General features: G+C 44.3%; 1 protein-coding gene across 1 annotated transcript in view; it reads right to left on the bottom strand.

Annotated features, from left to right (window-relative positions):
- The window catches only part of LOC121891023 (protein-methionine sulfoxide oxidase mical3a-like), a 29905-nt gene that overhangs the window by 4433 nt on the left and 78 nt on the right, over positions 1-25394 (bottom strand). The window contains exons 2-28 of the mRNA XM_042403730.1: positions 23450-23814; positions 22373-22580; positions 22177-22293; positions 20626-20727; positions 20075-20230; positions 19894-19994; positions 19500-19757; positions 19008-19123; positions 18060-18183; positions 16783-16876; positions 16554-16701; positions 16025-16221; positions 15696-15796; positions 15541-15603; positions 14677-14841; positions 14257-14325; positions 11842-11928; positions 9171-9345; positions 7643-7746; positions 6656-6734; positions 6318-6507; positions 5034-5233; positions 4116-4184; positions 3002-3721; positions 2834-2922; positions 2201-2299; positions 652-702 (exon numbers count right to left, since the gene is read on the bottom strand). Coding sequence (XP_042259664.1) covers positions 652-702; positions 2201-2299; positions 2834-2922; positions 3002-3721; positions 4116-4184; positions 5034-5233; positions 6318-6507; positions 6656-6734; positions 7643-7746; positions 9171-9345; positions 11842-11928; positions 14257-14325; positions 14677-14841; positions 15541-15603; positions 15696-15796; positions 16025-16221; positions 16554-16701; positions 16783-16876; positions 18060-18183; positions 19008-19123; positions 19500-19757; positions 19894-19994; positions 20075-20230; positions 20626-20727; positions 22177-22293; positions 22373-22580; positions 23450-23713 — 4146 coding nt within the window. The 5' untranslated portion in view covers positions 23714-23814. The remainder of the gene's footprint in view (positions 1-651; positions 703-2200; positions 2300-2833; positions 2923-3001; positions 3722-4115; positions 4185-5033; positions 5234-6317; positions 6508-6655; positions 6735-7642; positions 7747-9170; positions 9346-11841; positions 11929-14256; positions 14326-14676; positions 14842-15540; positions 15604-15695; positions 15797-16024; positions 16222-16553; positions 16702-16782; positions 16877-18059; positions 18184-19007; positions 19124-19499; positions 19758-19893; positions 19995-20074; positions 20231-20625; positions 20728-22176; positions 22294-22372; positions 22581-23449; positions 23815-25394) is intronic.

Here is a 25394-nt window from a genome sequence, read left to right as displayed (position 1 = left end):
GTATTATGGGACTGAGACTAGAACCTTCAGGTGTGACGGGACTGAGACTAGAAGCTTCAGGTGTGACGGGACTGAGACTAGAACCTTCAGGTGTGACGGGACTGAGACTAGAAGCTTAAGGTGTGACGGGACTGAGACTAGAACCTTCAGGTGTGACGGGACTGAGACTAGAAGCTTCAGGTGTGACGGGACTGAGACTAGAAGCTTCAGGTGTGACGGGACTGAGACTAGAACCTTCAGGTGTGACGGGACTGAGACTAGAACCTTCAGGTGTGACGGGACTGAGACTAGAACCTTAAGGTGTGACGGGACTGAGACTAGAACCTTCAGGTATTATGAGACTGAGACTAGAACCTTCAGGTGTGACAGAAATGAGACTAGAACCTTCAGGTGTGACAGAACTGAGACTAGAACCTTCAGGTGTGACGGGACTGAGACTAGAACCTTCAGGTGTGACGGGACTGAGACTAGAACCTTCGGGTGTGACGGGACTGAGACTAGAACCTTCAGGTGTGACGGGACTGAGACTAGAACCTTCGGGTGTGATGGGACTGAGACTAGAACCTTCAGGTATTATGGGACTGAGACTAGAACCTTCAGATGTTATGGGACTGAGACTAGAACCTTCAGGTATGATGGATGGGTCTGTACCTTGATAGCGTATGCTCGTTTAAAAGCCAGAGCGTGAGGGACGTATGGAGGCTGAGAGACGGAGGACAGAGACCGTCAGAAAACACAAACAGACTCATCACAGGTCACCAGAGGTCACTACAGGTCACCAGAGGTCTGTACTATGAAGCAGGTTTTCAGTCCTACGACGGTGGTTCACTTCTTATCAGAGTTAATCATCTAAATCATGGACAAAAGTCCCAAATTACAATAAAATGATTTTTTAAAAAGATCAATATATATTTTTATAGATCAGTGGAAACATTTTATTGTTTCATGTTTCTGGTTTTAAATCAGAGCTTCTAACAAACGGAGATCGTTTACGACACTAAACACATATTTTAATAGTTGAATAGTGATTTTACTCTCTGATTCATGGCTGCAGTCAGAATAACATCAGACAACTGCAGATAAACACCAGAGATCAATAATCCTCACTGTTAATTGGCTCCATGATTATAAATCATCAGTCATTAAATACTTTTACACTCTTTGCTTCAGCAGCAGAAACAGTCTGACGTTACTTTAAGTTTGTTATGTGACATATTCAGATGGTTTCTAAACAGTGAAAATACTCCCTCTATACTTCAGTCATATAGAATAATTCCTACATGTATTTGATTTATTTATGATTTCTAGTGTTTGTTGTATGATTACAGGCTCGTTTACATTCACTTGGTTGAATCTGCAGGTTCTTGGTTTCACTGTTTCATCTCATATGAAGAACTTCATTCATGGTTCTGATGACGTCACTCCTTATTAACGACCCGCCTCTTTCACATGAACGCGCTCGTTATTAACGACCCGCCTCTTTCACATGAACGCGCTCGTTATTAACGACCCGCCTCTTTCACATGAACGCGCTCGTTATTAACGACCCGCCTCTTTCACATGAACGCGCTCGTTATTAACGACCCGCCTCTTTCACATGAACGAGCTCGTTATTAACGACCCGCCTCTTTCACATGAACGCGCTCGTTATTAACGACCCGCCTCTTTCACATGAACGAGCTCGTAATTAACGACCCGCCTCTTTCACATGAACGAGCTCGTTATTAACGACCCGCCTCTTTCACATGAACGAGCTCGTTATTAACGACCCGCCTCTTTCACATGAACGCGCTCGTTATTAACGACCCGCCTCTTTCACATGAACGCGCTCGCAGCTGTTAAACCAGAGTTACTGAGCTGGTTGGTAACAGCTTCATAGTTCTGGTTCTGGACGGACAAAGTCAGGCTCAGTGAAGCCAGATAACCAGAAGATCCTGGATATGTTGAACCTGCTTCATAGTTCAGACTCCACAGTCACTGAACTCAACTAACTACAACTATCTACTGTATTTCTACTGTTTTAAGTCTTTAAGGACAAGTTGAGTCTCAACTGCAGAGAAACGTCTCAAGTCACACGAAACAAGTCCGAGTCAGCTGAGATAAGTTCAGTCTGAAGTCTTGTAAAGGAGTCTACAGTCACAGAAACTGAACCATCACTCCATCTAACAGAGCTGATGTACAGAACATCCTCCTGTGATACCTCCTCCTCCTCCTCCTCCTCCTCCTGCTGCTGCTGCTTCTCCTCTTTTATTGAGACTCTCTGAATTTCAGACGCGAGGTCGAACAGCTCCAGACGCAGCTACGAACACGAGAGGACAGTTAACCTGTAGACGTCTCATATATAATGTAGACTACAGGATAAAAAGCTGCAGCTGTCGCTCTAATGATGTTGAATCTGATGGATTTTATTTTTCTGATATAAACTGTCTGATGTTTATAGAAAACTTATCAAAGTATTGATAAACTCACCTGTGTGATCTAATGCGTCCAACACAGCAGCTTCTCCATAAATTCTACTTTTATGAAGTTTATACATTTTGGGTTTTGTTGACGTTGTCAGAAAGGTGATAATTCTGCCGTATGTTTATTATTGAGGTCATACTGGTGCTGCTGGTGAACTGGAGTGTTATTGATAATTTGTCCCCCTCATGTATGTTAATGGAGTATCAATATTATCAATATAATGCACCCCAGAGAAGCTGCTGTGTTGGACTGCGTTAGATTGCACAGGTGTTCCTGATAAAGTGGCCGCTGAGTGTATTGATGTATTGAAGTATTGATCACATACATGATGAAGACCATGGCTGTGGTGTGAGCTGTGCTTGAGTCTTACGTTGTTTCTGGGCGTCAGCGAACATCTCTGCAGCAGAGTGGACGAGTCCAGATCAGATTCTTCTGTCAGAGTGAGACCTCTTCTCAAATCTGAGACAACAAACAGGAAGTAGAATCATGACCTCATCACAGTGACATCACTCTGCATGCGTGTTACAGTCATCATCACCTGTTGCTCTCCTGGGATTGGCTGCTTCCTTCTTCAGCTTCCCTGCACCTGGCAGTGAAGCCCCGCCCCTCTTCTTCTTCTTCCTGTTTCCAGAGAACACCGCCCTCCACAGGGCTCTGGCCCCGCCCCCCTCCTCCTCCACCTGTCTGAGGGGCGGAGCCTCCCGAAGACCCCTCAGGTGGAGGAGGAGAGCCCCGCCCCCGGCCTGCAGAGGGGGGAGGAGTCGAGGGGGGAGAGTGTGTGCTCCTCTGCGTCTCCTCCTTCCCTCCTCTTTATCTGGCCCCGCCTCCTCCTGGTCTGACCACGCCCCCTCCTGATATGGCACCGCCCCCCTCTCCTGCAGGACGAGGGGCTTCTTTGGCGGCAGTTCAGGGTTGATGTCATCAAAAGAGCCCCGCCCTCTGGCTCCTCCCCAAGAGGCAGGTTGGGGGGCGTGTCTCTGAGCTGCTGTTTCTATGACAACCAGAGGCGTGAGCTGTGTGGGCGGGGCTCCCTCTCTCTCCTCGTCGAGGCTCGTTGAGCTGACGGAGGGGGCGGAGTCAGGCGTGGTGATGAAGGAGGCGGTGGAGGGTGTGTGGACGAGGGGCGGAGTCACAGGTGAGGGGGCGGAGTCAGGCGTGGTGAAGGGGAGGTGAGTGTCAGAGGAGGTGGAGTCAGGCTCCACTGGTGTGACATCACTTCCTCCAGCTGATGAGATGAGAGGAGGAGAGATGCCCTCCTCTGGGGGGGGGACACAAAAATCAATCATCAATCATCGATCAGTCAATAATCGATCAGTTTTTAATCACAGTTCATTATGATACGTTCAATATTGAATATTGAGTGATATATTATATATACACACATGGTGGGTGATCAATAAACTCAGTATATTTAAATGAGAATAAATATCACTGGACAGTTAACTGAAAATAATAAATAATAATAATAATAAATACATTATTTATTCTGGGGAGAAAATTGAGCAGCTGATTAATATTATTATAATAATCAATAACATTTATGTTGATAAAAATATCATGACAGCAGAGAGTTGATGAAGTTAAATTATTATTATTATTATTATTATTATTATTATTATTATTATTATTATTATTATTGGTTTGGATGCTACCTGTCTCCTCCTCTAACAGGAGCCACAGGCCTGAACGACGCTCCACCTCCCAGGGACTGTACTCCCCTTCTACCAGCAGGGGGAGACACAACAACACCACAACATCACACAACTACATCACAACACAACACAACAACACAACAACACAACACAACAACACCACAACATCACACAACTACACCACAACATCACAACATCACACCACAACATCACACAACAACACCACAACACAACACAACACCACAACATCACAACACAACACAACAACACCACAACATCACACAACAACACAACATCACAACACAACACCACCACATCACACAACAACATCACACAACATCACACAACAACATCACAACATTAAAACACAACACAACAACACAACACAACACAACACAACAACATCACAACACAACACAACAACACCACAACATCACACAACAACACATCACAACACAACACAACAACACCACAACATCACACAACAACACCACAACATCACAACACAACATCACACAACACAACATCACAACACAACACCACAACATCACACAACAACATCACAACACAACACAACATCACAACATTAAAACACAAAAACACGACAACATCACACAACAACACAACACCACAACACAACAACATCACATTAAAACACAACAACATCACAACACAACAACATCACAACATCACACAACAACATCACACAACAACATCACACAACAACACCACAACACAACACAACAACATCACAACATCACAACATCACACAACAACACAACACCACAACACAACACAACAACATCACATTAAAACACAACAACATCACAACACAACAACATCACAACATCACAACAAGCTGTGGATTCAAACTAACGACCTGACAGACAGGAAACAGAAAAACAAACTGAGACCTACCATCACTGGACTCCATCTCACTGCCTCCCCCGTCTTCATCCTCATGGTCCTCCTCCTCCTCCTCCTCCTCCTCCTCTTCTTCACCTCTCAGGTGGAGGTGGAGCTGCAGAGCCTCCTTCCATGAAGCTCTGGCCGTCTCTGAGGTCACACGGTGGTGATGGCCACCGCCGCCGCTCTCCTCCTCCATATCCGACTCTGAGCTGAACACAGAAAAACAAACAGTTTCACATAAGAGGAGGAGGAGGAGGAGGAGGAGGAGGAGGAGGAGGAGGAGGAGGAGGAGGAGGAGAGAAATGAAGAGGAGGAGGAAGAGCTTATGTACGGAAGATCATTACTGCCAGGAAGTGAGTAATGATAAAAATAAAAATACTCATGTTGTATCTGATTGAAAACACTTAAAACATCATAATCATGACTGTATAATAATTATAATTCTGACTGGAAATGATCAGTTTTTACCAAAAAAGTATTAAACTTGACACAATTTTGATGTATTTTATAATTTTAACTCATACTTTTTTAAAAACATAAATTTACATACGCTGTTGGCGTGTTTCTTGTATGTTCACAGTAAACTGACCTGGACCTGTTGGCGTGTTTCTTGTATGTTCACAGTAAACTGACCTGGAGCTGTTGGCGTGTTTCTTGTATGTTCACAGTAAACTGACCTGGAGCTGTTGGCGTGTTTCTTGTATGTTCACAGTAAACTGACCTGAAGCTGTTGGCGTGTTTCTTGTATGTTCACAGTAAACTGACCTGGAGCTGTTGGCGTGTTTCTTGTATGTTCACAGTAAACTGACCTGGAGCTGTTGGCGTGTTTCTTGTATGTTCACAGTAAACTGACCTGAAGCTGTTGGCGTGTTTCTTGTATGTTCACAGTAAACTGACCTGGACCTGTTGGCGTGTTTCTTGTATGTTCATAGTAAACTGACCTGGACCTGTTGGCGTGTTTCTTGTATGTTCACAGTAAACTGACCTGGAGCTGTTGGCGTGTTTCTTGTATGTTCATAGTAAACTGACCTGGACCTGTTGGCGTGTTTCTTGTATGTTCACAGTAAACTGACCTGGAGCTGTTGGCGTGTTTCTTGTATGTTCACAGTAAACTGACCTGGAGCTGTTGGCGTGTTTCTTGTATGTTCACAGTAAACTGACCTGGACCTGTTGGCGTGTTTCTTGTATGTTCACAGTAAACTGACCTGGAGCTGTTGGCGTGTTTCTTGTATGTTCACAGTAAACTGACCTGGACCTGTTGGCGTGTTTCTTGTATGTTCACAGTACACTGACCTGGACCTGTTGGCGTGTTTCTTGTCCACACACAGGTTGAATTGGTTCAGCGCCTCCTCAGAGATCTCCTCCGGCTCCTCGGCTCCCTCCAGCAGCTCCGTCTCCACCTTCGAGCTCCGCCGGTAGTTTTCCAGTTCGATCCTCTCCGGCGTCGCCACCAGCTTCTTCCCCGCCTCCATCAGAGAAACCACTGCATACACACGTACACAGCCGCGCACACACACAGACACACACAGAAACACACACACACTAAAGCCCACATTGATCCCAGTTTAAGGACGACCCTCAGTGTGGACAGGTAAGATGACTGAAAGACGACGCAGGTGAAGCGAACTCACCTGAGGAGCGACGACGGTCAGCTGCTCCAGAGATCAGAGAGTCAGCGGAGGAGAGCGATGGAGCGGATCCCAGAGACGCCTTGAAACAAAACAAACACACTCAGTTTATTTTCAACATGAAGCTGATGGAGCTGAACACTTTATTTCACCGGCCAAGACAAACACAGCTGAATGAAACATCGTCTCCGTGAGGACCAGCACGCAAAAACAATAAAACATGGACACCCTAGCAACCACCTTGAACTCCATGGTTACCAGCCAGGAAACCTTAGCAACCACCTGCTAGAACCCTGGCAACTGCCAAGAACATCCTAGCAACCAACACTACAGCACAAAGTATTCAGATATTTGACCTCAGCAAAAGTACCAATACTGTGTAAAATACTCCATTACAAAGTCCTGCACTTGGAAGTTTACCTTGAGGCGGTGGTTATCAAAGTTTTACCCGTCAAGGACCTCTAAACTGACACAAGTTATACCACAGACCCCCATTTACATGTTTTATTGCAGAAAGTGTATGAAACCCAGGACCAGAATAGTCATATGTTCTGTCTTTGTGTTACTTATGGATGGAATTATAGTGAAAATAAATTATTCCTCTTGTTGCTGGGGTCTCCCTGGACCCCCTCAAGGACCCCTGGGGGGTCTCCGGACTGCACTTTGAGAACCAAAGCCTTAAAGTAATTATGTATTAACAACAAAAAGTATTTAAAGTGTCATAAGTAAAAGTACTCTGGTCCTCGCAGAGTGTCATAATATTATATTACTGCATTAATTATTACACATGTATTCACTGTGTACTGTAAACATCACTGTAACCATGTAAATTAAATAATCCAGTATAATCCAGTATAATCCAGTATAAAATAACAAATATTTTGCATCGCTGGTTTCATGTTTTATATTCTTGTTGCTTGATTTTATTTTTATTGTGAATCTCTGGAGTTTAAACAGATCTGAATCTTTATTTAGACAAAAAGTTCTTACGACTGAAGTCCGGTGAGAAGAAGCTTTGTCAGACGGCGTCGGTCTCTTCCTCGCCGTTGGAGCGCTCAGACGAGAGTCGTAGTGCTGCAAACAGTAAAACGTCCCTGAGAGAAGAAGAAGGAGTCAGACAACAGGACAGATGTTCTACAGATGTTCAGACAGCTCTCTCACACAACTTCATGTTTTTATACCAACATTCAAACTCTCTCCCGCCTCCCCTTCAAACTCTGGTCATGTGACCACTCTGCTCTGATTGGCCGGAGAGTTTTATGCAAACAAACTTAAGATCTTGTTTGTCCTGAAGCTCAAACACACAATAAACATATTGTGTGACGAAAACACACACACACGAACACACACTGGATGTGTGAGGCACGGGGCGCTAACACACACACACACACACACACACACACATATACACACACACACACACACATATACACAAGTCACATGACAGCACAGTGTGATCATGTGGTTAATCAGAGATCTGCGGGCAGCAGCAGTGATCAGTGTGAAATCAGACTGATGAGACGAAGATCTGAATCATCAGTGCAGCTGTCAGACTTTAATCTGTTTATCATCAATAATCAGTCTATAAACAGTTAATAAATGGTTTATATCTCACCATAATGTAGTTGCCAATACCATATTTTCTCATGAGTGATAGGACAGGTTCACAATTTCTCACATCCATCTTAAACCAACAGTCAGGAGTCCAAATGAACATTAAAGCTGTGTTTCTTGCTGTAATCATTCCTCCTGTTCATACTGACCATTAGAAGATCCCTTCATAATGACCTTACAATGGAAGTGATGGAGGACAAAATCCACAGTCTGAAGCTAATATGAAGCTTCAGCGTCCAAATGAGTCAAATCAAGTAGATATCTTTCAACGTTACAGTCTTTTTAGTGCCAAAGTTCCTCTTTTTGTTACTATACTTCCACCTGCAGCTCAACAGGGAAACACTGTCCGAGGAAACACAAAGAGGGAATTTGATGCTAAAAAGACTGTAAATGTGTCAGATATCCACTTGATATGACTAACTCAGACTGCTGAAGCTGAATAGAAGCTTCACACAGACTTTAAATGACTGTGTGGACACACTGTGGATTTTATCCTCCATCACTTCCATTGAAAGCACATTTGAAGGATCTTTAATATCCAGTATGAACAGGAGGAATGATTACAGCGAGGAAAACCTCTTTCACTGTTCATATGGACACCTGACTGCTGGAAACACTGTGAACTCGTCCCATAACTTTTCTTCTCTTTTGTCTTTTACTGGCAAAAATAGCCTTCCATGTGTCATACATTTACATATTTGTGTGAAAGTTTGAATTCATCAGTAATGAAGAGTCTCTGGTGTGTTTTGTTTAGACATATTTAAATGTCTCTATGTTATGGCGGGGACAGAAATCTGAAACCAAAACTACACTGCTGGAGATTTGGGTGAACAGACCTTTTAACCAAGAGACTTCACCATGAATGTGTCTTTTTCTCATCTTTGTTTCCTGTCAGTGAACTCACCGCTGGGGGCGTGGTATGCGTATGCGGCGAGTCTCAGCGTGCTGCTGCAGAAGTCGCATTGGAAGCAGCTTCGGTGGAAGAACAGACCTTCAGCACTCAAACGCTCCATCACATAAACTCTCTGCTTACAGAAGAAACACACGTCGCTGCTCCCGACAGGAAACACAGACTGACTCTAAACAAGCAGAGGAAGAAGAGAATGAGGTCATAACCTGCCGATGATGTCAGAGGTTATCCTTAGAGATGATCTGAAGATGACTGATGACATTAATGGTTAGTTATTATTAAAGGTTCCTGTGAAGTTTCCTTCCTCATAAAACATTTATATTTTAAAACCTACATGTTTACGTCCAAGTTTTACAGTCAATTTACTACCTGTGTAGGCACTTAACTGCCTCTGTAGTCACTTTACTGCCTCTGTAGGCACGTTACTACCTCTGTAGTCACTTTACTGCCTCTGTAGTCACTTTACTACCTCTGTAGGAACTTTACTGCCTCTGTAGTCACTTTACTACCTCTGTAGGCACTTTACTGTCTCTGTAGGCACGTTACTGTCTCTGTAGTCACTTTACTGCCTCTGTAGTCACTTTACTACCTCTGTAGGAACTTTACTGCCTCTGTAGTCACTTTACTACCTCTGTAGGCACTTTACTGTCTCTGTAGGCACGTTACTACCTCTGTAGTCACTTTACTGCCTCTGTAGTCACTTTACTACCTCTGTAGGAACTTTACTGCCTCTGTAGTCACTTTACTACCTCTGTAGGCACTTTACTGTCTCTGTAGTCACGTTACTACCTCTGTAGTCACTTTACTGCCTCTGTAGTCACTTTACTACCTCTGTAGTCACTTTACTGCCTCTGTAGTCACATTACTAATTCTGTAGGCACTTTACTGTCTCTGTACTCACTTCACTACCTCTGTAGGCAAGTCACTGCCTCTGTAGTCACTCTACTGCCTCTGTAGGCACGTTACTACCTCTGTAGTCACTTTACTGCCTCTGTAGTCACTTTACTACCTCTGTAGGAACTTTACTGCCTCTGTAGTCACTTTACTACCTCTGTAGTCACTTTACTGCCTCTGTAGGCACGTTACTACCTCTGTAGTCACTTTACTGCCTCTGTAGTCACTTTACTACCTCTGTAGGAACTTTACTGCCTCTGTAGTCACTTTACTACCTCTGTAGGCACTTTACTGTCTCTGTAGGCACGTTACTGTCTCTGTAGTCACTTTACTGCCTCTGTAGTCACTTTACTACCTCTGTAGTCACTTTACTGCCTCTGTAGTCACATTACTAATTCTGTAGGCACTTTACTGTCTCTGTACTCACTTCACTACCTCTGTAGGCAAGTCACTGCCTCTGTAGTCACTCTACTGCCTCTGTAGGCACTTTATTACCTGTGTAGGCACATTTCTTTCTCTGTACTCACTCCACTACCTCTGTAGGCATGTTATTGCCTCTGTAGGCAGTAAATTACATGCAAATGAAATGAAAATAGAATACAAATAGGTGGATGGAAACACATTTAAAGTAAAATGTTTCCTTTACATATTAAATTTACATCAGACTCTCAGCTGAGAGTTGTCACATTGCATGTTTGTTTTCTTAGTTCAATGATTTTTCTATGTAACTCTGCAAAAAGTCCCTGAGAGGCCTTAGGCCGACTCCATGAATTATGGACTCAGAGCTTGCAGCGCTTGAGGGTTTCATCACGCCTGTTAAGTCCACAAGTCCGGGGAAGTCCTGGTGTTTGGATTTAAATGTGTCTGCACTGAAAACTGTTCAGCTGTGCAAACTGATTCATTCTAACTCAGTTTCAGTTTTATTTGTACACATTTTGTTTTTTAACCTAAGGGCCAGCTGTGGCTCCAGAGGTAGAGCTAATCAGAAATCCACTAGTCAGAAGATTGGCAGCATGTTTTTGGTCTGTGTGAGGAGGTTGAAGCTTATTGAATAATCATTTAAGTAATTTTCTGAGCAAAAATTCTTTTGTTTCCAGTTCCCCAAATGTGAATATTTTCTGGTTTTCATTCCTAATAAACCGGTTCTCTTTGGGTATTGGACAGTTTGAAAAGTCACCGCTGATATTTTACAGGTTGGAAAAATCAGCAAAATAACTTTCCCATTAATCAATAATGAAAATAATTGACCAGACAGATTTAATTGATTTCTAAGTTCTGCGACATGATTTAAATCGTTCAGTTGAATGTGCTCATACTCTTCAGTTGTTTGGTCTGATGTGTTTTTCACTCATATTAAACTAAACTTGAACAGTGAAATGAAGGTCAGTATTGAGAGTTTTAAATCTGTGTTATTTAAATCTTAGTGAGGACACAAAGTGCTCAGTCAGCAAACTTCAGTTTAGAGATATTCAGCTGCAGGCGTTCTGCTCTCAATAGAAACTATTCATGAGCTTCAGAGTGAGGACAGTGTGTTATTGATCACATGGAGGAGCGTGCCCTGCAGAGCCAAACACAACTGAAACTAAAGCCGAGGAGAACGACTGAAGCCGCAGGAGGAAACAACTGCCGGCTCGTTATTTCAGTCTGTGTCAGATTCTTAAAGACGCAGAGGAGAAAACAAGGTCAGAGTTTAGATGTTGTCCAGATCTGACGGTTGAGACAGAGTCACAAACACCTGCACAATTACCCAGAGTTCAGCGGGGCGTCGTACCTGCTCGTCCCTGCTGTCCGCAGACTGACACCTGATCTTCTCTTTGAATCGAAAACTCATCTGCTCCTGTTGCTGAGTCCGTTTCCTCTGATGGAGACGTTTCCATGGAGACACAGGAGGACAGACGGACAAAACTTTAAAATTTTCGATATGGTGCAGGAGGTTGAAACTCAACATAAACGTTATATCTTTATGTAAACTGTGTGTCAGAGTCAGTTCTGCTGTGTGAACATCAGCTTTTCTAATGTTAAACTTCTACTTTGCTGTTTTCTTGATCACTGTGTAAACTTAATACAAAATGTCCCTTCTACAACTTTAACCTAATTTAGACCATAAAATCAATTTTATCCATCTAATAATTAGTTTTAAATTCATTCAAAGGTTTTATTTGACTCCCAGAAAACGCTTCACACTCACTTCCCCGAACAGTACATAACAATGCTGAGGTGGGACTGTCTACATACAATGTAATCTAGAGTTGAACATCTGATGTAACCGCAACACGTATTCCTAGTTTACCTGAAGTTTTACTTCTAAATGATGACTCAGTAATTAATGTTACCAAATCTCAGAGAAGACTTCGACTTTTAGGTCTGACAGCCACTAAAAGTTGTTTGTATTAAGGTGGAAATCTGCAGATCAGATTCTCTCAGTATTAGACGTCATCTCTCTGGAGCTCTCAGTGAAAGTTAAATTAATCTGTACAACTCAGACTGAGAAATAACGTCTGTGACTGTTCACACATGTTCATGCCATCATCAAGACGTGATGTGTGTGGTTCTGTGGTTGTTTCTGGACTGTTTATGGGGGGAAATGTTGTCAGGCAGTTGATGAATGTCATAATGTTCATGGATAGACGAGACTGTCATGTCAGTATGTTCATGTTAGAATATTCTATGTCCAGTATTACAGATGTGAGCAGAGGCTGATGATTTGCTATTTTGTTCAATCTAACCTCCAGTGTTGCAGAAACAAAGCTTTAGAAACAGCAGCTTCGCTCTCTTCGCCCTGAGTTTTGTGCCTCAGGTTACGTGCAGCTTAAAGGACGGATTCACTATTTTTCAGTCAGGAGTCCAAATGAACATTAAAGCTGTTTTTCTTGCTGTAATCATTCCTCCTGTTCATATTGACCATTAGAAGATCCCTTCATAATGCACTCTGACGATAAATCTATATAATCTGCAAATTGTAAAATCACTTTTCTCTCTTTAATCTTTAGCTTCAGCTGAAATGAAACGTTTCCTGCTGCTTCACAGCTCGTTACTCAGGAATAAATGTATCCTGTCATTTTTATTTACAGTGAATTAAAAAAGATACTAAAACTGAAGATTGAACATAAAGCAGTAAATGTATCTACTGTGTGAAGTACATTAGTGTATTAATACTGCAAGTGTTTCAACATATTTATTAGACTCCTATAAATCCTTTCAAATTAAAGTGTATAAATAGAAACAGAAATAAAGGAATTCAGTTTTAGTTTTGTTGTTGAATGTTGTTGACGCTACCAGCTATGAAAGCTAATGTGTTAGCATGTTAGCTGTTAGCTCTCCAGCTAACAACAAAATTATTAGAAGACAGTTTTACTGTGACCGTCAGATGTGATCAGGACTTATCAGTGATCAATCAAACAACAAAGTAGAAGTGACTGACGATCAATAACTGAGAGTGATAGCTGATAAACAGAGTTTATCTGTATTTTTTATATGTATTTTCAGTCACTAACGAGTGTTTGTTTATTTTATTTGTTTGTAACTGTCTTTGTTTACATTCCTGATGGATCATTGTGGATAATAATCAATAATCCTGTCGTTCACCTTCACGTCTGGTTTCTACAGTTTCACACGTTTACTGTGACATCATCAGACCAGCGTGGTGACATCATTAAAGGGAAACTAAAGAAGTGATGTGAGACTGAAACACCCTACCGGTCTCTACTGGTCTCTACTGGTCTATACTGGTCTCTGCCGGTCTATACCGGTCTCTACTGGTCTCTACTGGTCTATACTGGTCTCTACTGGTCTCTACTGGTCTCTGCCGGTCTCTGCCGGTCTCTACTGGTCTATACTGGTCTCTGCCAGTCTATACCGGTCTCTACTGGTCTCTACTGGTCTATACTGGTCTACACTGGTCTCTGCCAGTCTATACTGGTCTCTACTGGTCTCTACTGGTCTCTACTGGTCTATACTGGTCTCTGCCAGTCTATACTGGTCTCTACTGGTCTCTACCGGTCTATACTGGTCTCTGCTGGTCCATACCGGTCTCTACTGGTCTCTACCGGTCTCTACTGGTCTCTGCCGGTCTATACCGGTCTCTACTGGTCTCTACCGGTCTCTACTGGTCTCTGCCGGTCTATACCGGTCTCTGCTGGTCTCTACCGGTCTATACCTCTCTCTACTGGTCTAAACTGGTGTTTACCGGTCTCCATGACGATGGCTGGACAGGAGCATCTGATGCCGGAGGGAGTCTGGTCACTGGCTCCCCCTGCTGGTCGACACACAGTGTTATTACTATTGTTATTGTTGTTATTATTGTTGTTGTTGTTGTTGTTGTTGTTGTTGTTGTTGTTGTTATGATCACTGCCTCCACTCTTCATCAGTCAGAACACACTGATGTGAGGATGAGGAGGATGAAGAGGACTCAGTGTGATCTGGAGAATGAATCAGTGGTTCAACCTGAGGGTCGGGACCCCACAAGGGGTCATTAGTTAAATCCAAAGGGTCAGAAATGAGAAACATCGAGCAGATTCTGTTTATTTTAAACTCTCTGATTGTTTCCAGTCGGTTTTATTGACGACAGCCGGGAGACGTTTACACGCCGACCGAGTCTTTGTCTCACCTGTCGGCGTGAAGCCGCAGAAGAAGAACTCCTGCAGGAAGACGAATTCTCATCCAGCTTCGCCTGCAGCTGATTGGCCATCAGACGCACTCTGGAGCGACCGGACCCGCCCACAAACCCCTCCTCAAACACCTGGGTGACATCATCGCCGTTCAGGTCACATGACTGGAAACAACATTCATCAGAGATTCTTTAAAGGAGGAAACGCAGCGACGTCCTGCTTCAACAAAGTTTTACGTGACACAATCAAACATCAGACAGAAGATCGGCTGTTTCTATGTGGTTCATCTAAATGTCTGCAGACCAAAGAGCTGATGTTTACGTTGCATGTAGCATTGTAGCATGAGGGAGGACGAAGGCGTTACCAGGGCGATCGGAGGACATTTCTCTTCGTTTGATTACATTAAAAGTAAAGTTGGACTTGTTGTCGACTTTCTGACTTATTTTAAAAAAGACGAGAGAAAAAGAGAGAGAGAGCAGCGGTGGTCGAGTGAGCTAAAGAGTGAATGAAGAGAGCGAGAACAAAGAAGTGAATCAGAGAAATAAAACAGTTACGTTCTGAAGCAAAAATAAAGTCGTCAGCTGTATGAAGCTTCCTTTACGTCACCATCATCATGTCACAGTTATTAATGTGATTCATGATCTCATCACATCCTGCAAACAGCTGAGTTTAAAAAAGAAAAACAGTATTAAAAATAAGAAGCTCTTTCTTTCACAAATGCACGCGTAGCCAAGAGACACTGGTGCTCATGGGAAATGCAGTCTTCATTCTGGTAAACACTACTGCTTTTGTCCACAAGGGGCGCTAAAACCAACTCAACATGAAAGTTCCTTGTAGAAACTTTAAATGAACCCTGAACTCACCTCCTGCTCATCTCGACACGCTCGACTGGTCTTCCTCCTTTTACCCAGAACGTCTTTGTGCTCCTGTGGAGGACGGACGGATGTGTCAAACAATAATAATCCAACATGAAGAGAGAAGAGAACACAGAATATAATCCAACATGAAGAGCAGCTACCTTCGGGTTGCGTTTGCGGGACGGGTCGTGTCCCAGTCTGCTGAGGAGGGAGGCCGGCGTGATGAGAGCTACTCTGACGTCCGAACTCTGAGCGAGACACCCTGAACGCAACATCACAGCTCATTAACACGCGAACATGTTTATTTATTATAGTCTGACGCCACAAATCTCATAAATCACAGTCTCAGTCTGTAGAGGCCAAATGTTTACCAGCGTTTTTCTTCATTTCATTCTTCTTCTCTTCGTTCTGTTTGTTTGTGTGTCTGATGTGTTGATGTGTTTTTTGAGTGTCTTGGTGTGACAGACTGGTTGCAGTGTGCGGGACTCACCAGCAGGGGACGCAGTGTCTTTGAGCAGCTGGTAGAACTGGCTCAGGTACATCACCATGGACAGAGAGTCCGGTTCTCCCACAGACAACATTTCCTCCACCGTCATCAGAGGAGAAATCCCAAACTCTCGCTCGGACACGTCGAAGCCAAGCCGAGTGTTTTCCTCCACTGCCGCCTCGTCCAGGGAGTCGAAGTCACTATGGAGGGACAGGAAGTGAAACCAGAGAAGAAGAGGCCTGTTTCACATTTATTATGAGTCTATAAAGAGTTAATAAATGGTTTATAACACACTATAGTGTAGTTATACACAGATATAAGGACATTTCAACTGTTTATAGACCATTTATTGATTAATAAATAAAATCTATTGTTTCATTCTAAGTTAAAATGTTTATATATGCAGCAAACTCAATAAGTAAAATATGAAAATACAAATAATAAACATCATATTATTCCTTTTAGTATCTCAGGTGGGACACGGTCGTCAGTATTTCTAAACTCTAAAACCGTTAAATGTGCAGTTTTTTACATGAGGTCTGGTCTGTAGCGGTGAATCAGGGCGCAGAGAGCCAGCCCACTCTTCCAGGAAGTAGTCAGGTCGCTAACGGCAACGCCACAGTAACCACGAGTCTGCTCCTGGCACCACGTCAGCAGCTGATTGGACCGAGAGAAGGACTCTGAGAGGACGAACACAGGAGACAGGTGAGAGTCCGACCAATCAGGTGAGAGCTTACTGCTGTTTGGTCAGGTAGACTCACCCTGTCGGAGGAATCTGGGCGACGGCAGGCGGATGATGTCACCACAGTCTGTATTTAGCCCCGCCCCTTCTCCTGTGTCAACCAAGTGTCTCACCTGAAGAAGAAACACACCTGTTCACCTGTGTGTGTGTGTGTGTGTGTGTGTGTACCTGTACAGGTGTGTGTGTGTGTGTGTGTGTACCTGTGAATGTGTGTGTGTGTGTGTGTGTGTGTGTGTGTGTGTGTACCTGTACAGGTGTGTGTGTGTGTGTGTGTACCTGTGAATGTGTGTGTGTGTGTGTGTGTGTGTGTGTGTGTACCTGTGAATGTGTGTGTGTGTGTGTGTGTGTGTGTGTGTGTGTACCTGTGAATGTGTGTGTGTGTGTGTGTGTACCTGTGAATGTGTGTGTGTGTGTGTGTGTGTGTGTACCTGTGCATGTGTGTGTGTGTACCTGTGAATGTGTGTGTGTGTGTGTACCTGTGAATGTGTGTGTGTGTGTGTGTGTGTACCTGTGCATGTGCGCGTGTGTGTGTGTGTACCTGTGAATGTGTGTGTGTGTGTACCTGTGCATGTGCGTGTGTGTGTGTGTGTACCTGTGAATGTGTGTGTGTGTACCTGTGCGTATGTGTGTGTGTGTGTGTGTACCTGTGCGTATGTGTGTGTGTACCTGTTCAGGTGTGTGTGTGTGTGTGTGTGTGTGTGTGTGTGTGTGTGTGTGTGTACCTGTGCAAGTGTGTGTGTGTGTGTGTGTGTGTGTGTACCTGTGCAAGTGTGTGTGTGTGTGTGTGTGTGTGTGTACCTGCGCAAGTGTGTGTGTGTGTGTGTGTGTGTGTGTGTGTGTGTGTGTGTGTGTGTACCTGTGCAAGTGTGTGTGTGTGTGTGTGTGTGTGTGTGTGTGTGTGTACCTGTGCAAGTGTGTGTGTGTGTGTGTGTGTGTGTACCTGTGCAGGTGTGTGTGTGTGTACCTGTGCAGGTGTGTGTGTGTACCTGTACAGGTGTGTGTGTGTACCTGTGCAGGTGTGTGTGTGTGTGTGTGTGTGTGTGTGTGTGTGTGTACCTGTGCAGGTGTGTGTGTGTGTGTGTGTGTGTGTGTGTGTACCTGTGCAGGTGTGTGTGTGTGTACCTGTACAGGTGTGTGTGTGTACCTGTGCAGGTGTGTGTGTGTGTGTGTGTGTGTGTGTGTGTGTACCTGTGCAGGTGTGTGTGTGTGTACCTGTACAGGTGTGTGTGTGTACCTGTGCAGGTGTGTGTGTGTGTGTGTGTGTGTGTGTGTGTGTGTGTGTGTGTGTGTGTGTACCTGTGCAGGTGTGCTGGTCAGGTTGATGTTCAGGTATCTTGTTGTTGGGTCCAGAGAGAACAGGCTGATGTTCTTCTGCATGTTCTCTGGAGTCGTCTGAGGAAGTAGACGGTAAACACTCTCTCTGCACACAGACAGGTAGACAGACAGGTGTGATGTCACTACAGGTGATGTATGAACAGCAGCAGGCCTGTGTGTGTTCGGGTGTGTGTGTGTGTGTTTGTGTTCAGACGTGTGTGTGTGTTTGTGTTCAGACGTGTGTGTGTGTGTGTGTATGTGTTCAAGTGTGTTCAGGCGTGTGTGTGTTTGTTCAGGTGTGTGTGTGTGTGTTCAGGTGTGTGTGTGTGTGTTCAGGTGTGTGTGTGTTCAGGTGTGTGTGTTTGTTCAGGTGTGTGTGTGTGTGTTCAGGTGTGTGTGTGTGTGTTCAGGTGTGTGTGTGTGTTCAGGTGTGTGTGTGTTCAGGTGTGTGTGTGTGTGTGTTCAGGTGTGTGTGTGTGTGTTCAGGTGTGTGTGTGTTTGTTCAGGTGTGTGTGTGTGTGTTCAGGTGTGTGTGTGTGTGTTCAGGTGTGTGTGTGTTCAGGTGTGTGTGTGTGTGTGTTCAGGTGTGTTCAGGTGTGTGTGTTTGTGTTCAGGTGTGTGTGTGTGTGTTCAGGTGTGTGTGTGTTCAGGTGTGTGTGTGTGTGTGTTCAGGCGTGTGTGTGTGTGTTCAGGTGTGTGTGTGTGTGTTCAGGTGTGTGTGTGTGTTCAGGTGTGTGTGTGTTCAGGTGTGTGTGTGTGTGTTCAGGTGTGTGTGTGTGTGTGTGTTTGTGTTCAGGTGTGTGTGTGTGTGTTCAGGTGTGTGTGTGTTCAGGTGTGTGTGTGTGTTTGTGTTCAGGTGTGTGTGTGTTCAGGTGTGTGTGTGTGTTAAGGTGTGTGTGTGTGTGTGTTCAGGTGTGTGTGTGTGTTCACCTCTCAGCGAGGATGTCCAGCGGAGCGTCTCCCTGAGACCAACGACGAATCATCCAGGACGAGTCGAGAGCCGCCAGGAAACCTCGAGCTACACCTGTTCCCATTGGCCAGAAGGGCTGCAGAGAGACAGACAGGTCATCAGTCTGTCTGCCTGAGTTACACCTGTCTCACCTCCAGCAGCCTGTCTCACCACCAGCAGCCTGTCTCACCTCCAGCAACCTGTCTCACCACCAGCAGACTGTCTCACCCCCAGCAGCCTGTCTCCCACCAGCAGCCTGTCTCACCCCCAGCAGCCTGTCTCACCTCCAGCAGCCTGTCTCACCCCTAGCAACCTGTCTCACCCCTAGCAACCTGTCTCACCTCCAGCAGACTGTCTCACCTCCAGCAGCCTGTCTCACCTCCAGCAACCTGTCTCACCTCCAGCAGCCTGTCTCCCACCAGCAGCCTGTCTCACCCCCAGCAGCCTGTCTCACCCCCAGCAACCTGTCTCACCTCCAGCAGACTGTCTCCCACCAGTGTGACCAGCAGCTGGTGTCCGTGGCGTTGGCGAATCATGGCAGCGTTCTCTGATGCATACATGCAGGTGAAATCGAACATGGCGACGTCCGGATGACCGTAGTGGTTCATGGCGAAGTCCAGAGACGGCAGCTGGTGATTGGTGGAGAAGTTGGCAGCCTCACGGGCGTACGCCTGCAATGCATTCTGGTCCACGTTACTCCGAGAGAGAAGCAGCTCGGTGTCCGCGAAGTCCTGAAGTTCACACAGCCGAAACAAAACCGTTTAATACTTTAACTTTCCTTTAAAGGTTTAAATAAAGACACACTGAGCTGCAGTCCTATGATGTAATGAGCAGCACACCTGTTCTGTATCCAGGTGTGTGTTTTACCTGCAGAATCACTCCTTTCTCCAGCAGACTCTGTTTCTTCGCTGTCATCACAAAGTAGTGCGTGTCGTCTTTGTAGTACACGATGTTCTCCAGGTCGATCCCTGAAATAATTCAGATATATGAGCAGACGTGAAGTACAGTTAAACAGATTCATCTGTTCATCAGAGGTCAAAGGTCAGACCGGTTTCCTGTCGCAGCTCCTGGAAGAACCTCTGGTTGAAGATGAACGCCACGCCGCTGATCTCCTCCACTTTGGCCTCAGCCGTCGTGTGTCTGTTTTTGAAGTTGGCTGTGATGGCGATGGCCAGCTTCCCTCGGAACTCTTTACGCCTGAAACCTGTTGGGACAGACCGTCCAATCAGAAGTCTCGATACACACACAACTCATATAGTTTTAATTAGAATTTACCTCGTTTAACAAATTTCAGTAAAATTTAGAAAACAGACATAATATTAAGATTAAAGTCATAATTTATGTGACAAAAGTTGTAACATTCCTCAAAAAAGTCATTATGTAACATGAAAATGTTAAAACATGACATTTAAAAAATATCTTTAGAATAAAGTCATTTTTCAAGAACGCTGTAGTGTTTTGAGATATAAAAAATAAATTGTTTTAAGAAACTGTAGCTGTTTTTTGAGAATAAATGTGTAATATTTCACAGGAATGCCTGAGACTCAGCTGGTTGCTAACATGTTGTTAGATTAATGATGTTGGGATGTTGTCGTGTACCCGGCAGTGTGTTCCTGCGCCCGTCTGCTCCCACGATCACATCAAACTCCAGCTGATTGACGGGATGAGACTTTGGACTCACCTCCATCCTCCAGCCCACCTCTGGACAGGTAGACAGGTAGACATGAAGACAGGTAGACAGGTAGACAGGTAGACATGTAGACATGAAGACATGAAGACAGGTAGACAGGTAGACAGGTAGACATGTAGACATGAAGACAGGTAGACAGACAGGTAGACAGGTAGACATGAAGACAGGTAGACATGAAGACAGACAGGTAGACAGGTAGACAGGTAGACATGAAGACAGGTAGACATGAAGACAGGTAGACAGACAGGTAGACAGGTAGACATGAAGACATGAAGACATGTAGACATGTAGACATGAAGACAGGTAGACATGAAGACAGGTAGACAGACAGGTAGACAGGTAGACATGTAGACATGTAGACATGAAGACAGGTAGACATGAAGACAGACAGGTAGACAGGTAGACATGAAGACAGGTAGACATGAAGACAGACAGGTAGACAGGTAGACAGGTAGACATGAAGACAGACAGGTAGACAGACAGGTAGACATGTAGACATGTAGACAGACATGCAGACAGGTATACAGGTAGACAGACAGGTAGACAGGTAGACAGGTAGACAGGTAGACAGGTAGACAGGTAGACAGTACTTTCATCACTTTTACTGATGCTTCAGTTGCCATAGTGGCTGAACGTGGCCTTGCTGTGGGTCTTGGACTGGACTCTAGGAACAACCATGACACACCTACCAGAGGACCTGAGGATCTGCTGGGTTCACATCTGAACACCACGTCAGACCAGTAGAGACCATTTAGTGATTTCTAGACCAAGAAAAGAATCTTAAGTCTATCTTTAGTCAGCTGGTGCATTTTACAGCAGGTGGTCTGCGTGCTTCTGGTCCTGGTTGGTGACCAGAAGCACGCAGACCACCTGAACTTTGTAAGTTGAAGCAGTTTTTGTAGACCTGAATTCTTAGTCTTCAACTGTTTTCAGAAACCTAACTTACGCTTTAGCTGACATTTCAACTGCTTTCACTACTTCATACGCTTCATTTTCTTTCTCTTCAAGTTTTCAACATTCGACTCCCTTCAGTGGTTCCACTTCAACTCCTTTCAGGTCTCAGCTCCACTTCCACTGTTTACTTCCTGTTCACAGTTAACTTGAACTGCTCTCAGTGCTCACAGCCGACACTTTCACTGACACGTTAAAGGTAGAATCAGCCATTCTGGCCAAAGATTGTTGATATTTGAACTAAACACCTGAACAAATACACCCCTCCTTTCTGCCCCTGCAGAAGCTCCGCCCCCCAAATTAATGGACGTGCATTGCCATGGCAACGAGCAACAGAGAAATATGGCGGAACCCAGAGCAATGCGTCGGCTGTAGAGTCACTTCTGACTCTGCCTTCAACTCTGAGACCTGAACCAGTTTCGCTTCACTCTTCAGTTTCCTTCAGGCTTCTGTAGTTTTATGAAACTCGTACAGGCAGCAGCTTCCTCATTAAATAACGGAGCTCTCACTGTGTCTGTGCTGGTCTTCCGGTGGCTCCACCAGGTTTTTGAACTCCACGTTGACGTGAACTTCGACCCCCAGCAGCAGCGCCACCTTCAGCAGGACCAGCTGCAGCTGTCGGATACCTGCGGACAGGAAACAGGCGGTGCTGACGGGAGGATCCAGGTGTCGTGATTAGACAGGTGTGACGGAGAACAAACTCACTGATGTGGTCGATGGAGCCGGCGCAGAACTTCCCGTAGAACTTTTTGGCACCGAGGCCCCGCAGGTCGTGGATGGTGAAGGGCCACAGGTGCAGCACGTTGTTCCTGGAGAACGAGTCTCTCTTCTCCAGCAGCACCACCCGAGCTCCCAGGAAGCCCAGCTCCACCGCCGCCCTCAGACCGCAGGGCCCCGCCCCCACGATCACACACTGACCAATCAGAGAGAGCACAGCGAGGTCATCACACAGCAGGAAGTCATGGCTCTAATAAAAGACTCTAACCAGGTGCATTGTGGGAAATGTAGGATCCAATGTTTGACCCAAACTAAAGTGCAGGATATTTTAGCCCTGTTTGTACCTGTGCTAAGCCCCGCCCCCTTAGCCACTGTTGCTAACCTGTCAATCTTTCCATTCTGCACATATTCAGTTTATAACAGCAAAAGATTTACCTTCAAAATTTACTGCTGACAGATTTTATCAGCTGTAATCTAATTAAGCTCTAATTAAGCTTTAATTAAGCTTTAATTAAGCTGAGCGTGAGTTGAATGAAGGACACACTGTGGTGTTGCTGCAGGCTCAGGCCTTCAGGTACTCCTGCTGTTTCATTTATTGTTATGAATATAATGTCTAATGTATTATATATAATGTAAGAAGATATATGAATATACAGAACAGAGCAATAGTTTTAGTCCCTTTAGATGTTTAGATTCTTCTTCATAACGCAGCAGCATCATGACAACGAGCCCAAACATCCAGAGTCATAAAGACCCATCGTCAGTCTCTGATCTCAACATCATGGAGTCAGTCTGGGATTAACATGAAGAGACAGAAGAACTGTTGAACTTCTCCGAGAACCTGAAACACTGAGAACTGCTGCTGGTTTAAAGACAAAGCTGCTCACAACAGACATTGATTTACTTTCTGCTGTTTACTCTTTGGATCAAGTTAACTGATCAATAAAAACTATTCATGAGAGATCCTCACTTTGATTTTACTGCCTTAAACTTCTGCACAGTTGTGTTTATAACACACTGTGTTACCTGCTTGTTATAAATAAAGTTTTTGAAGGAAGGACACACCGTGGTGTTGCTGCAGGCTCGGGCCCTCAGGTACTCCTGCCGCGCGGCCCTTCGGTCCAGTTTGGCCCACAGAGCGTTGGCCCTCCAGTAGTTGAGGCGGCGTTTGATTGGCCGGTACAGCGGCCGCTCGGCGGCGCTCCGGTCCAGCTGCAGATGTTCACACAGCTGGCTGAAGGACCGCAGCGCCGCCCTGCAGGTCGACGCCGACACAAACTCATCGAACAACTCCTGCGCTCGGCATTCTGGGTACGACTCGTCTCCCATGGCGACCCCAGAGGCTGCAGGGCACCATGGGAAGGGTGTCACCTGCTGATGATGTCACTGATGGACTCCAGCTCGCCGTCTGACGTCAGAGAAGATTCACGCTGTAAAACCAGATCAAAGTCTTTATCTTGTGACGTTTAAAACAAAGAAACGTCCACAAATTCTTCTCAATACTTCAAGTTCTGCTGGAAGTTTGGACCTCTGTGACCCGTTTACACACTCAGACACCTTCAGTCTGTCAGAAAAACAACAAACAGAGTCGTTCCTTTGATCTGTCCTTCATTTCCAGAACTGACTGGACAGAACTGATCTCACTGTTTCCTCCTCACGCTGCCTGTTCAGTGTTTGTAATATTTACTCCAACAAACTGTTTTTTTCTTGCATCAAACTTTGGTTCACACGGTGTGAAATGTTTCAGGTTTTCTGTCGGTGTTTGTCATGTTTGTCTTCATGCAGTCAGTATGAATGAATATTAATTTATATCTGTAAGCAGCTATGGGCGTAATAAAGGCGGGAAGATGCTCTCTCACGTGCACCAAATACCGACCTAAAGGGAAACCGGTTCGTCCGGACGAGCCTGAGTTTTATAAACGAGGCTCCAGGACTGAAACCTGCTGGATGAAGTCCAGACGTCCTGCTGAGAGGACGACTAAAGGGCAACTTACACACGAGACGAAACTGCAGCTGCTGTACTTCATTACTGCAGTAAAAGTACATAAATACTCTGAGCTTGATGTAGTTAAAGTATCGCAGTAAAAGTATATTTGATATTTACAGCATTAAAACTAAAGATGTGTTTCTGATGAATCTTATTTTTTTTCTTAATGAAACTTTAAATTTCTTCCAATTTCATGAAAACTCAGCAAACTGAATAAAATTACACACAGTGTATATATATAGTCACGTAAATGTTTCTGTTTAACAACAATAACAACAACAACAACAACAATAATAATAATAATAATAATAATAATAATAATAATAATAATAATCATAATACTGGTACTGGTGAGTTTAACTGTAACCTGCTACAGTCTGTGTATAAAATATGAAATAAAGATTGTTTTGTTTGTGTGTCGGACGAACGGAGGGAAACAGCTGATGATGACGTCATGTTGGGAAACAAAGAGTCCACAGAGAGCAGATCCGTCTGTACCAACCACCAGCATCCAGCTCGCTGCTCTTCATCCTCATCACTAAACACACTGTTTATAAAACACACTTCCTGCACTGATAACACGTCTCAGCACTTTCACTCATGTTACATTTCTGGATGTTTGAGATTAATTATAAACGTTCAGATCAGCAGAAACATTAAACATTTATTAGTGTCCTGCAGGACTTTAACATATGACAAGTTAAATATGAACACAGAATGTATTTATGTCCTGAAAATGACCTGGATTTGATCTGATTAGTTGCTTCATTTTATCTTCCATTTAAAAAATAAGAATAATTGTCTTTGTGTTTCTTTTCCTTCTACGTCTGAAAACTGTTTTTATTTTTATAGTTTAAAATCTGAAGCAAGAAACTTAACATCCAAACTCATCTGAGGATGAAGATCTGTCTGATATTTGAATTCAGTTCATCAAAGAAACATTTAAACTACAGATTCAGAGTTTAATAAACACACACACACACAATAAATAATGTTCAGACATGTAAATGAACCAGTGTGTAC

The sequence above is a fragment of the Thunnus maccoyii genome, chromosome 23 (assembly GCF_910596095.1).
Source record: "Thunnus maccoyii chromosome 23, fThuMac1.1, whole genome shotgun sequence".
NCBI classification, from domain to species: domain Eukaryota; kingdom Metazoa; phylum Chordata; class Actinopteri; order Scombriformes; family Scombridae; genus Thunnus; species Thunnus maccoyii.
This window is presented reverse-complemented; position numbering and strand designations above follow the sequence as displayed.